Source organism: Zootoca vivipara, chromosome 6, assembly GCF_963506605.1.
Source record: "Zootoca vivipara chromosome 6, rZooViv1.1, whole genome shotgun sequence".
NCBI lineage: Eukaryota > Metazoa > Chordata > Lepidosauria > Squamata > Lacertidae > Zootoca > Zootoca vivipara.
The window spans coordinates 44,455,718-44,470,160 of NC_083281.1; the positions used below are offsets into that span (position 1 = coordinate 44,455,718).

At 46.2% G+C, this 14,443-nt stretch overlaps 2 protein-coding genes across 2 annotated transcripts; both read right to left on the bottom strand.

Moving 5' to 3' along the window:
- Positions 1-1,497: 1,497 nt before the first annotated feature.
- RRAGC (Ras related GTP binding C) lies at positions 1,498-11,061 on the bottom strand. The gene is made up of 7 exons (XM_035118761.2): positions 10,661-11,061; positions 9,719-9,922; positions 8,959-9,158; positions 7,153-7,267; positions 5,087-5,229; positions 3,974-4,122; positions 1,498-2,813 (listed from the first exon to the last, which is right to left on the bottom strand). Exons 1-7 carry the CDS (start codon positions 11,042-11,044, stop codon positions 2,662-2,664), a joined length of 1,347 nt encoding a protein of 448 aa, XP_034974652.2. The 5' UTR covers positions 11,045-11,061; the 3' UTR covers positions 1,498-2,661.
- Positions 11,062-12,191: 1,130 nt separating this feature from the next.
- Positions 12,192-14,428, bottom strand: MYCBP (MYC binding protein). The gene is made up of 5 exons (XM_035119564.2): positions 14,315-14,428; positions 14,132-14,204; positions 13,810-13,858; positions 13,271-13,400; positions 12,192-12,393 (listed from the first exon to the last, which is right to left on the bottom strand). Exons 1-5 carry the CDS (start codon positions 14,327-14,329, stop codon positions 12,352-12,354), a joined length of 309 nt encoding a protein of 102 aa, XP_034975455.1. The 5' UTR covers positions 14,330-14,428; the 3' UTR covers positions 12,192-12,351.
- Positions 14,429-14,443: the final 15 nt, after the last annotated feature.

Genomic DNA, 14,443 nt, shown 5'->3' on the forward strand with positions numbered 1-14,443 from the left:
CGTTCCCAGAGAAACATGGTGGGCAAGAAGCATCCAATAAAAAGGTTGTGCTCTTCCACAGGAAGTGGATTCTTCTGCTTGCCTAAATGATGTCCTTCCCTTACACTGTGTAGTACAAAGGTGGTGTCAGGTGCTTACAGGAAGGAGAGACAGGTGCTCTTCCCCTCCAGCAAGCATGGAAGTGGTAGGGGCCAATTGAGTTGGAGGCCCACCTGCAGAACAAATGTGTGCCATCAAGATCCCTGCTTGGGGTAACTGGAAAGCTCACAAGCCGGGATGGATAACAATTTCCTGTTCAGCCCAAGCACCTGGGACTTGAGGGCATATGTCAATCATATAATTGTAGAGTTGGAAGAGATCCAAAGGGTCATCTAGTCTAATCCCCTGCAATGCAGGAATCCCTGCTCAATAATCCCTGACATATGGCCATCCAACCTCTGCTTAAAACCCTCCAAGGAAGGAGAATCCACCACCTTCCAAGGGAGTCAGTTCCACTGGCAAACACCTCTTCAAAATATATCTGTACTGCTCTTCATCCAAGGGCTATCACTGCAGTATATGGCAGTTCCAGTAACATACCATGGCTATTAGCTATTTCATCTAATTCCGCAAAGATCTAGTTTTTACATTTTGTGTACCACAAGCTGCTTTGAGCACATTTTATTTTGTGGAAAGGTGCATACAAATTAGAGGCTAATCTAATGCGATGTGATCCAGAGAATCTTTAGGAGAACAGAGCTTGCAGAAATGCTTAAGTGTTTGAGTGATTTCTATTCATAAATATATATATATATATACTTGCTTGGCTTTAAACACGTCTGTATAAAATAGTGTGCTATGGAGATAAACCTATCATGTGAACCACACAATCAGCCATCTGTGTGGCAGGCTCAGGACAGAGCAGAGTCCTTTCTTCCTTGCCACCTAATTCACTTGTTGCCAGCTTACTGGGGGGTTTTCTCGGGAAGGATCATGAAGGAGAGTACTATTAATCCTACTGGCCAAAGAGAAGCTTCATGCTTGCGAGTACCAAGCACAATCGAGGCAAAGCTCAGGGGATAGCTTACACTTCAGTAGTGAAGCAGACAGACCTGGGTCTGATCAAGCAAGGCCTCTAAATTCACTTACTCCTGATCAGCACCACATCTCCTGCCTTTCCGCCGACTTCTTTGAGGAAAGACTTCCAAGCTCTGAAAACACCAAAAACTGTTCAGAAAACCACTGTACTCTCTATAGAGTTCAAATTTCAAAACATCCAGAGTGTGGTTGAAGTGACACAGTATTAATGGGGGAACAACTGATTGCCACCATTTTTTTGGCATGGGGCACACTTGCAAGTGTTGCAAAGCAGAAGGCATAGCTTCTGCAGGGCATCCGTCGGCAGCTACAACTACCCAATTAATTCATCAGGAATAGCGTACGGACCTGCAATGACCTGTCCATGCATGGGCACCAAAACCAACAATTCACACATGCACTTAACTGAGAAAACAGCTGTCAAGATAAAATGCATTTTATTAATGCGGACTACTGAGACGTGAATCCCACAAGAGCCACCCGCCTCCCGAACAGTGCAAGGACACAGTCGGCTGCCGGCAACACCAGCCACCCTGTTAAAACGTTGGCGCGTCCACATTGACATCTGAGGAGAGAAAAGGTTCCATGGCTTGGGAATACACAAGCGTTGTCTGATGTGCACGAGGCCACAAAGGGAAGTCCACACACGAGTTGGAAGGGAGCTTCCATCCAATGGAATATGTGCAGAATATGGAGTTCAGGGAGGCCTTTGTATCTTCCTGACCTTGAGGTAAAGGCACTTCCTTGCCTGGTGAGCAGCTACAGAGAATTCTAGCAACCAGAGTTCAGTTGCACACCATATTTTACAAAAACTAACCTGTTATGCAATTGAAGCATAGCTTCAAAAAATGGGAAAACGCACTTAAATCCAAACACATTAGCCACAACTGGGCAGAATTTGAATCGTTTACTACAAAAAGCATCTTCAAGGACAAGTACAGGAACTGCTGCAGCAAATTGTTAAGTGGCCTGCCAACAAGCTTGAGAATGCAAGACGAGCATATTCTAAACCACTTTCGAGCGACGAAGTTAAGGTTGCCGATTCTTGCCTTTTATCCTGTTCTCCAATAAAAAGAGAGCTTTGCACTCAGTGGGTCTGCAGAGGGAAATGGCACCACTTGGCATCACATTCATTTCACAGAAGATGGAATTTTTTTAAGGGGTTAACCGCAATATGATATTATAAAACTCAAAGGATGGAATGTTTGAAATTGCGCTAAACTAAACAACAAGCTGTCATGTTTGAGTTTATGAACGCCAATTTCTTTGAAACGCAAATGCACTAACACTACGCATGTTAAAAAAAACCACAAGGAATGCAGAGTGTCAAATCAACTCAGTTCCGGAATCATCCACGCCTTGTTTTGTATCAAGGGAGGTGTCGAAGCGGGGGAGGAAGCAGGCCCACTTCCAGGCCATTTCAGTTGTGCCACGCCTGCCACGATTGCAGCTCCACAAGGCAAAGTCCCGTCTCTTCCAGAATGCACACACAGGAATGTATGGAGCCAGTTCTCTGTGCTGTCCATCCCCAACACACAGACACGGAGCAGGGAACACTTGGCCACCCGCCTTGGGTCCCCTCCGCTAGACGACATTTCTAGGAGTGCCGTTATGAGTCACTGCTTTTAGACCAGGGATGTTTGCTTGATGGTTGCAGGATCGGTGGGAGGAAATGCCCACTTCAAAGACCTCGTGGATGGCCTTGCGGAAGCAGTGGAAATTGTAGTCTATTAAACCTGGGAGAGCAAGAGAAACAAACCACAGGTGACATTCATTCTGTGTGTAAACCCTTGACCCAGCTCTGTTCTGCGCAGCAGCAGACAGAAGTTCTACAGCTGCATCACAGTTTCTGCCAAACACATTCCAAAACACAGTTGACTAAACATGCCCATTCTTGTTTTAACATGCCTGAAAGTATCCAGGCATGTTAGAAAGGGGCCCTGCTCTTCCAGCATCTCAGACTGCCTATCTGGTCGAGACACAAATAGCTACAACAACACAAAACACAACCCAGGAGGATGAGCAACTTTACATGCTCAGGCAGACACTCGCACTGCTTCAGGGTTTGGATGCAAGCAGCAGAGATTGCATGGCAAATAAATATTCAGTTGGATGGAAGCCCAAACCCGAGCCTCTTTAGTAAGAATAACTGGGACAGGATAAATGTAGAAATGGGCCCTTGATCTGCAACACGGTTTTAGAAGCAGGGAAGCCATCCAAAATGGATTTTGGAGTCAGCCAGCCTGGAAAATGATTGAATATAGGTTGAGTCTAGGGCAGAGTATGTGACTCCAGAGGCCCTGGAGCACTAGGCAGAGATGAGGAGGGCAGCACTAAGGAGGGCATCAAATCGCACAAGCTATTTGATGCAAGGGCCACACACACACAAAAACAGCCTCCAATAGAGTTTTACACTGCACTGAAAACACATCATGCAGAAGGAACTTTTCCATAAGGAGGCTCTCAGCACCCTCCCAGGCTTGCTGCCCTTTGCTTGAATCTTTGCAGCCCTTTTCCCCTTCTTCCAGGCTGGCACCACAAGCCCAGGCACACACTGCTCAGCTCCCACTTGAGGACCGACACCATGAAACTTTTGCCTGTGCACCTTATGATAGATTGTTTAGTTGTTTGTTGATTCTGCTTATATAATTTTGTATATTGTTTCTCTTTATTTTTATTTCCTTGCACCCCACTCTAGGCTATAAATACTGTAAATAAACAAATAAGGCTGCAGAAGACTAATGAGAAGGTATGAAAACTTGCCCAAAGGGGATTTTGGCGAGTGCAGCTCACAGAGGATCAACTCTTCACAAATTGCAATTACCAGATTTGTGCGACCCCATAGAAGCTGGAGCCCAGGCACTCAATGGAGGGACACACCAATCTTCTTCCTCACCTTTGCGTTCAAAGCTTTCTTCTCTAAGGATGCACACCAAGGCCAGAAACTTGGTCACTTCTTTTAAATACAGCACAGTTGTGTTGTTGAGCTTGATGATGGCCATGGACTCCTTGTCGTAGGCACTGCCGCTCCCATCCTCCTTGAGCCTATGGTTGTTTGAGACAGAAGGGACTATTCAGGGCACACAATTGGCTAAGGACTTTGAGGCAGCATTTTAACAATAATTGAATACTGGGCTGAGGCATTAAGCAGCAATGAGGATTGTGAGAATCTTGTGGACACCATTTATCTTGAGTTCAGCAAAGCATTTGAACAATGTACCATGATATTCTGATGAAGAAGCTAGCTAAATGCAGGACTGAAGATTCATAGCTGAGGGATTCGCAGCTGGTTGTAAAACTAGCCAAAAAGAAAATGCTCACCAACAGCTCCTCATCAAACTAGAGAGAGGTTTTGGAATGGGGTAGTGCAGGCCCCTACCCTGGGTCTGGTCCTCTCCACTGAATTAGATGGAGGGTGAAAGGAATCCTGATCAGATTTGCAAACTATACAAGACTGGGAAGACAGCTAACACCTCAAAAGGCAAGAAGGAAATTCAAAGCAACCTTGATAAAAAGGGCCAAAACAAAACGAAGTTCAACTGGGGGGGGGGGAGTTTTATATTTAGGCAAATAAGATGCACAGGCATGGGACTGGGGTGTGGGTGTGGAATAGTAGGTTTAGCAATAGTACGGAAAAGAGTTGGAGCTGATTGTAAGATGCATAATGTGAATGGCAGCATACAAAAGGTTTTCCTCATTATTCAGTACAAATGAACATATTAAAATGTCTCAGTATCATAAATACATAAAAATATTTACACATGAATCCATCCAAACACCTTCCTACTTTACATCACTCGCTCAAAACAGACACTGCACTTTCTAGTACCCCTCCTTACTAGCAACAAAATCATACAGAAAATGTATTTTAGCTTCATACCCAATATTCCAAAAGCCCGGACTTCCTTGATGCTAGGTTTTCATTTTCTCATGACATTTGAGAACAGATTTCCCTCTAAGCTACTTTAAGATTCTCTGAAATGCCATAGAAGCACCACATGGTACTTACCCATATATACAAGAAACGTCAATGACTACATCTATCATGTCGCAACAGAGCTCGTATGACTGCATATCTACAGGCGAACTATCCGTTGCAATATATATCTTGCTGACGACATCGAAGAGAAAAGCTTTTTCAATACCAGAATTCTTAAAGAAGAAAAAACAAGTTAAAATGGTTGTCTCACATACTGAACTATTTGTCAGCTTACTGGCGACTCTTGTTTTACTTTTTTACTGAAGGGAGATGGTCAGACACGAAGGGGCTTTCCACCCCCACTCTAAGAACGCAAGTAAGAAGAGCTAAGCTGCTGGATCAGGCCCAAATCTTGCCCAGCATCCTGTTCTCCACAGTGGTTAACTAGATGCCCCAATGGGAAGCCCAAAGGTAGGAACCGAGTGCAAGAGCAGCAACACTCTTCCCACCTGAGATTCTCAGCAACTGGCTTCCAGAGGCAAACTACCTCCAATGGTGGAGGCAGAGCACAGACACCCAGAAATTTGTCTGATCTCCTTTCAAAGCCACCCAAGCAGCCATCACTATCTCTTGCAGGAAATGAAGATGGTGGCCTCACATTAGCCAAACCTACCTCAAAGACACCACCACCAGTGTTTCAAATAGCACACTGTGCCAGTTGCAAAACTGACAGCCATACCACCAGTTTGATTTTCAAACTGGTGGTAGTGATGGGGCAGCTGCTGTCCATTTTGCAGTCTGAAATGAAGGCACCCAAAACAACTAAACACGCTCAGAAGGTAATAAATAACTGGATATCTTTTTTCTAAAGCGACAAGCAAGTCTCTCTAGTAGTGGATTCTGCCTTGTCCACATTTGCTGCCATCTCCAAAGATATCAGTCAACTATTTAGGAAAATGTCTGTGCGCTTTAGGAGGCCTACTAAATCCCGCCAAGCCTATTATGCTGCACAAGCGCTTGCTTTATTTTGCTGGTGTTTTATTATACGCAGTTGGGGGGAGGTGTACATAGGTTGGATAAAAACTTGCCTTTTTACACAGAAGTTGATAGTTGTACTAGACCAGGCTTCCTCAACCTCGATCCTCCAGATGTTTTGAGACTACAATTCCCATCATCCCTGACCACTGGTCCTGCTAGCTAGGGATCATGGGAGTTGTAGGCCAAAAACATCTGGAGGGCCGAGGTTAAGGACGCCTGTACTAGAATCTTGTTTAAAAAATATAAAGTCCAAAGGTGGAAGCTTAAATCTTAAGGGGACGTAAATCTTTTTCTTGCTGATTAAAATGTCTGATTAAAAATGCTGATTAAAAAACGCAATTATTCTGTCTATGGAGGATATAAGCCAGTCATAGGAAATCTTGGCCCTCCAGATGTTTTGGGACTACAACTCCCATCATCCCTACCTAACAGGACCAGTCGTCAGGGAATTGTAGTCCCAAAACAACTGGAGGGCCAAGTTTGCTTGTGCCTGATATAAGCCTATAGAGCAGGCATCCCCAAACTGCGGCCCTCCAGATGTTTTGGCCTACAACTCCCATGATCCCTAGCTAACAGGACCAGTGGTCGGGGAAGATGGGAATTGTAGTCCAAAACATCTGGAGGGCCGAAGTTTGGGGATGCCTGCTATAGAGCCTCCAAACCACCTTCAAAATCTTCTCCTTGGAGAGAGCATCTCATCCTCGAAGATGCAATTGGACATCTGGCCACTGGCTAGAGCTGAAGAGACAGTCTATTTGCTCACAAGAGCCCCAACTGAGCACAAGCTGCTATTGCAGGTGCTGTAATGAAGAAGTCTAGCATAGATCATGGTTTGAGAGCTCCCCATCTGCTGGAGCCCACAGAGAACTACACACGTTTTAGAAGCAAAAGCCTGTAATTCCAAGTTCTAACCAAATATGCCAGTTACTCATTATTTCTTAGCAATATGCCTTCCAAATGAGAGCTTCTAAGCAAGTTCATATGCTTACCGACCCAACAAACCATTACTGCAACATTTAAAAACAAATCATTGCATTCATTCCCTAATCTTCACTAAACATTCCCAGGGCAGGGTACAAAAGCATGACAATTAAAGTACATGTACAACACCTACTTACCGATATAAAGATATTTAGCAGGTTTTCCAAAGTTGGCAACTGTGGAATGAGCTTCTGTACCACCTTACTGAAGGCTTCAAATATAGAATGATCATAGATGCTGGTCAAATAAAAACTACAAAGCAGAACACTGTTATTAGCTATCAGAACAGTTTCAGGTTTAATTAGCTGCTTTGCCATACCGAAAGCAAAACTGAAGCATCAAAGGAGGCCCACACTGAAGAGCTTCAAAGACATTGAACATACTCTGGAAATCCTTATTTTTCTCTTTGTTCCCCTCAGTGATGAGATCATGGCTTCCAAAGAGACCTTTTAAGGTAAAGACTAATTTGCATCTCAAAGAAACAGTGAGGGGGGAGATAACAAAGAGCAAAAGCAGTTTAAATATTTTTGCAATCTCTCCTTATTGCACACAATAAGGAGCAACCCTTTTTAAAAACATTTCTCTTTAAATATAGTCTATAATCAAGGGGCCAGACATACCTCAGGGGGGAGGGAATGCTGCAGGGCCACTACTGGAAAGAGCCTTCCCCCATAGGGCCTCATCTGCAGATCTCATGGCCTGGACAGGTCTACACATGAGAGTGGGTGTTCTTGTAGATATTTAGGGCCCAAGCCATCAAGGGCTTTAAACCTAAGTGTGAGCACCATATTTAGGCCCAGAACACAATCTGAAGACAATGCTAACTTTTGTAAAATTTGAATTCGATGCGCTTGACCCACTACCTTATCAGCACCCTAGCTAAATACATTTTGCACAAATTGTAATTTCCATAATGTCTGGTGAAACTGAACGTACACTTTTTAAGAAGATGCAAACAATAATCAACAGAGACTAATGATTTTTAAACCCAACTACTCACAAAACCCACAAATGATTAGTACCATCTTGGAATACATATTCCTCCTTTTTGTATGGAAGAGAAAATACCTCTTCTAACATTATGCAAATCCCCCCTCCCTTCAGAACTACCTCTTTATTCATGTGTAGATTAAGAGTCATATTAGTCAAGTAACATATGACTCCTTCTTGACCAACAGACTCCCTATTGGTCTTAGCTGCTCAGAGCCAGTATTTGCATGCAGGGGAAGTCCCTAACTCACTGAGGATTTGAGACCCATAGGCTACCCTCACTTGGTTTAGCCAACCAGTTAAAAGTTGTTCCTGGGATGTGGCTGCTGTTGCATGCTGAGAGCTTCTAGGAGCCACAGGTGAGAGCTGGGTGCAGGGTGAGGACCAAAGGTGTACAAACTACCCCAGAAGGAGCATGACATGCACCGCACCAGAGGTACTACCCCTCCCCTAACACCACATAGACCCTGCATGTGCTGTAGAGGGAAGTGAGGGGCAGATGGGGCTCATCAACCTGGGAAGGTAGCCCATCTAGGAGAAGGAAAATTCTGATCTTAAACCTCCGCTGCCTTGAAGGAGAAGAAAAATCTAAGGAATAAACGCTACATAAATCCAAAGTGGAGTTAGATGACACCTTGCAACTCCTGCACCCAAGCTGGTATCAAACATACTGTTCTGCTTTTCTTTGGTCAACATCAGCAAGGTGGGTGGGGGGTCAGGGTCCTGTCGCCTGTGCAGCCCACCACCTCCATACACACTGCCCAAGCTTGCACAGTGGTTTGACTTCATCCCCGTAGGCGCACTTCATTGTCTCTCAAGACAAGCAGATGCCAACAACAACAACAACTGATTATTCAGGTGATGGTCCCAGCATTAAACAAGCCCTAAAAATACAGCTTCTCCAGATTTGGTCTCAAATGGGAGAAAATTGTGTCCAAATGAAGTCCACTTACCTAAGGTGAAGTTTTTCTAGCCCAGCATCGCCAAGATCATCATTGGCTCTCTGATGAATATCTCTTTGAGTTTCTATTTTATGATCATCTGACAAACCATCAACTTTATGAATAAAAACCTCAAAGTTCATTTCTGGATTAATTTTGTAAGCTTTTGAGACTGTAATGTGCAACCTGGTTAATGCTTCCATGTAGTCATCCTGTAAGCAAAATATAATACACATTCTTCACTCAGAATTAAATGTACAGGCCATACATTACTAAGAAATGTAGTGATGTCTGCTTGTTGATATTTACAATTTACAATTATGTACTATAATAGAAACAGACCTTATGAAAATCCCAAGGATACTTCAGAATCAAAATAGTTCTATTCTTGACCAGATCTCATCCCAAAGCCTAAAAATACTGTTACAGAAACTGTTAAATTCAACCACAAACTGGTCTCTAAATGCTGGATTGTTTGCTGGATTGCTGTGTTCTACCTTACTTAACACTGCCCAAATTTCCCAGTAGTATTCCTATCTGATATGGTAATGCCCTTACACAATGTCATTCCAGCCGTTACCAGCATTTTAAAGGTTGTAATCTACTCTGAGCTGTGACCTGTTTAAAAGATAACAACAGATAGACTACAGCTACTTCAACACTTGATATTTATGTTCAGGATCATTACTTGCAACAGCCCCAATACTGTACATCCTCCCCACCACTCACAGAGCAACCTACTCTGCTCCCCAAAGTCAAGCTTCATAATGACCTGTGCATCAATAACATAGATGAGGGCTCCAGTTCCCCTGAAGATCATCTCATAATCAAACGTTGGATCAAAAAAATCCATTTGTCCAGGAAAATCCCATATTTGGAAGTTCACAAAGGAGCTATTTGAAATATCATCTTTATAGATTTTGTTGGTACTCTCCAAGAATAAGGTTTCATTAGGAGACATTTTGTGGAACACCACCTGTTTGCAATAGAGAGCATACAACCATTATTTACTTTTTTGCTGTTTTACATTTCTATCCTTCCTTCCACTAAGGAACTCAAGAATCCTTGTTCTCTCCTCCACCCATCCATTTTATCTCCAAAACAACAAGAGGCACAACTCCCCCCCTTCTCAGTGAGGATCAGGACTGAGTACCTGAAGCTGCATCTTTCTCCCAAATCTCTTGCCCGAACTGCCAACTATGATGCTACCATGAGGAGGAGCCAGAAAAGTAATGTCAGGCCTGTAGACATCTTGATGTGGAATGACAGGTTGAACGGTGGAGTAATAGGGTAAGAACTTACCTTGTTCCTCTTGAGCAGGAAGAGAAGATAAATCTTGCTTATACCCCTGCAGCCTCCCTCCACCCCATTAGTCCCCCTGCCCTCCCCAATAATGAGTGACTATTATTATTGTTAATAATAATACACCCAATTATATCCCACCATTCTTCTAAAGATTTCAAGGTGGTGCATATGATTCCCCCTCCCCATTTTATCTCAACAACAACCCTGTGAGGTAGGTTGCGCTGAGTGACAATGACTGGCCCCGCAAGATCACTCAGGGAGTTTGAACCCTGGTTTCCTCTCAGGTCCTAGTCCGACCCTAAACTTCGACCTCCTCCCTCGTCGCCAGGGCACTCGCTGTCCCGAAGCCCCTGCGATGCTCCAGACACGACCCCACGCCAGGGAGGAGGGGGCGGGAGGCCCTGCGCACCTTCTGGATTGACGATTTCCCGCTGCGGCGCAGCCCCATAAGCAAGATCCGAGGCTGCTTGGAGGAGTCGCCGCCCGCTCCGCCGCCCGAGCCGAGCCCGCAGTTGCTGCCCCCGCCGCCTCCTACGCCGCCGCTCCCGCCAGGCCCCCCGATGATGCCTCCGCCGCTGCCGCCGCCCAGCTCGGCCCCGCCATCAATGTCCTCTTCGTCATCCTCCTCCTCGTCGTCGTCCTCTGCGCCGTAGCCAAAGTCCTTCGGGAAGGAATCTCCCGCCGCTGCTGCTGCTGCTGCCGCCGCCCCGAGGCTCCCGCCGGGCAGAGCCCCCGACGCTGGCTCCTCGACCGCACCAGGACCCGCCGCCGCCCCGAATTGCAGGGCCGCCATCACGAGCTGCCAAAGGCGCCCCCACTCCGACAGCTCCTGAGCCCGCCCCAACCTCCCAACACCTCGCGAACCGATTGGCCTGGAGGAGCAAGAGGCATTCCCATTGGCCGAAAATGAGACGGCAGCGCGGCGCGTGACCGGAGGGGGGCGCGCGGGGGCCGTGCTTTCAGCTACCTGTCCGGTAAGGAAGGGGCGCCCTTTGATGACATCCGATAGCAGGCCCCGCCTCGCCCAATGGCGCGTCTTCTTCTTCTTCTAGTACCACCCCCACCTGGGATCCGCCTTCCGGGCGACTTCCTGGTTTTGTCAAGGGAGCAGAAACAGCGGCGGCCTTCAGTGTTGTGTCACCTGCGGCGGCAGCAGCTAATTCATCGAACGTTTAGGACAGGCATCCCCAAACTGCGGCCCTCCAGATGTTTTGGCCAACAACTCCCATGATCCCTAGCTAACAGGACCAGTGGTCGGGGAAGATGGGAATTGTAGTCCAAAACTTCTGGAGGGCTGAAGTTTGGGGATGCCTGGTTTAGGATGTCCTTGTTTCAGCGTCGCGAACCAACCTGGAATCACATGGAAGCGGTGGCGGTGGGGGGGTTGGCCTCCACCCATTCAAAAGCTCTCCTGAAAAAGTGTGCTACGGCCGTGAAAGCTAATAAACTGACACCCCCAAACCCTCCACTCCTTTCCCTTTTCCACGGACTCACTAAAACAGCATGACCAGGAATTTTCTATGGAGGAATAGCTGAAACTTCCAGCATCCCACATATTGATTCTTTCACTGGCCAAAAAGAATTAAGGTTACAATTCTAAGCACTCTTAATTGGGAATTGCAGGAGGATCTTGGGTTGGCTGCTCCTGTTCTAAGGGAAGTTAGCTTTCCCCTAGGAATTTTAAGTGGCATTCAAGTCCAAGTCATTCGAAGTTTTTAAAAAGAGGTTGGATGACTATCTGTCATGGATGTTTGTTGAGATTCCTGCATTGCAGGGGGTTGGACTAGATGACCCTCGGCGTCTCTTCCAACCCGACAGTTCTATGACTCACCACACCACTGTCTGTACCCTTATTTGTCTTTCATAAAAACTTTCAGCCCTCCAATGAAATAAATAGAAATATTGTCCCGCTGTATAATGGATCCACTTTTAAACAGTGCTTTTCTATTTAATGTTCTCTATTTTTTTTCAAGACAAGGTATTGAAAGATAATAGTCACCATGTTTACAAAAGCATATGAAGGAGACTTATTACTGCAAGAGTCAGGAACACTAGATTTGTGTGCTTCAGGGTCTTTTATTCAAGTAATACAAAAGGGACTTATTCCTTCTTCTCTTCCTGAGGTGGTTCATACTGAGCGAGCTGCAAAGAGAAACACCCTGATTAAGTCTCAGATCATTTAGGTGGGTTCCCAAAATTATGTTCCCAAAATTATGTTGTGTCAAAAAAAGTATGCTATGGGTTGACACTCTTGTTAGTGTGGATACATTAGCAGTGCATAATAGCCCTTTGGCTGGCTTGCCAAACAAGTTACTAAGCTACCTTTATAAAGAAATTGTGATTTTAAAAGTATAAATCTGATTGAGTTTTGTGTCAGTTGCTAGAACTTCAACACAATGACAATAAAGATTACATTGTGAATAAGGGGACAATAAAAATGTACATTGGGAACAAGGGAACAATAAAGATCTACATTGGGAACAAGGGTGGAAGGAGACCAGCAGCACCTCTTATTTGCCAAGAAGCTGCTGCAGAGGTGGCACTAGGGTTGCCAGACTCAATAGAGGACAGGACTTCTGTGCCTTTAATTGCCCTGCTCTCTTTTGAGTCTGGAAACCTTAAAGAGAAACCAGCAGACCCTTTGTTTAATTTCCAAGCAAAGGGTCTGCTGGTTTCTCTTTAAGGTTTCCAGACTCAAAAGAGAGCAGGACAATTAAAGGCACAGAAATCCTGTCCTCTATTGAGTCTGGCAACCCTAGGTGGCACTGGGGAGGGCTGCCAAGAAGACAGCAGATCTAGCCTCCAAGGAACATGGAGCAGCTGTGAATGGTATCACATTGATGGTGGTGGCGGCAGCAGCAGCAAACAATGCATTTACTGGAGGCTGGATCTGCTACCCCTGTGGATCCTGCTGCCTGAGGTGGTCACTTCACCTTGCCTCATGGGTGAGGTGGCCCCAGGTCAGCAGCAGGAAACTGCCTGGATGAGCTTTACACTCCACAAACACTGAACACTTTACCTTTGCTTTTAGCTTCTTATTTTCTTCCAACATGGCTTCATACTTCTCTTTCATCTCTGCCACTTCCAAGCGAAGGGCTTCCACTTCAGGATTTTCTGGAGCAGTAGCTCCTAAGTGATGTTTCATAAAGCTTTTAACCAAAAGTTAAGTTATTTGCTTGCTTGGATGATACCTCACTGTGCAACTGATGAGCTGCAGCCTGAGCTACTCACCAAATTCTAAACTATGCCAGTTAACTCAGGTGCTGCCATCTGTCTGCACATCTACTTTCGTTTTTAGGCTTTCAGCCCACCAAAGTCAGGTTTACTCCTGAAAATAGTGAGTCCTACTGAGCTGCAAGGAGCCCTTTAGGGAGCCTCGTAATTGGGTCCACAGCACTTTATCCTATAGAACCAGAAAATGCAACGGGGGCAGGACTCAGGGCTAGCTCAGGGCTGTACTGAGCTACTGCGAGAATTCATTTCCCTAGCTTGACAGGGCTCCCCTCTCCCCTCCATTATTCTCATCCCCATCAAGTAGGCCAGACAAGTGAAGGATACTCCAAGGCACAGCTGGGTTTCTCGGGTTCTTCGTATAAGGCCACCAGGACTGCAGAAGGAGAAAAGGGAGAGAGGGATGAAAGGAAAGAGGAGGCTGAGTGGCTCGCTTTGCCCCGCTGCACCCTGAGTACATAGGCAACAGCTGCCTTATACTGAGCCAGACCACTCGTCCAGCATAGTGCGCACTGACTGGCAGTGGCAACTCTCCAACGTTCCAGGCAAGACTGGAGCTGGGACCTTCTGCATGCCAGGCAGGCGCTCTGCCTACTGAGGTACGTCCCTGCACTCCTCCTCCTCTTCGTCTTCCTCCTGCCCGGCTTACCTTTGGTGAGGCTGTCCATGACGCCGGACTTCTCCAGGTAGCGGCGGAACTGCTCCCTCTTGGAGTCGGCGGCCTGTAAGGGAGTGAATGAGGGAGTCAGGGGCTTGAGGGGGCTCCCGCGCTCCCCCGCCCACCCCTCCTTCCATCTCTCCCTCCCTCTTTCCCTCTCCGCGGGCGCCCCACCTTGTAATTCGCCATGGGGTCCGCCGCCTGAGCCGGAAGTAAGACTGCGCGTGCGCTTCGCACCCTTTGTAAGCGACGCGGCGTCCGCGCGTCGCCATGGAGACCGACGCTCCTCTTGCCGACGCCATC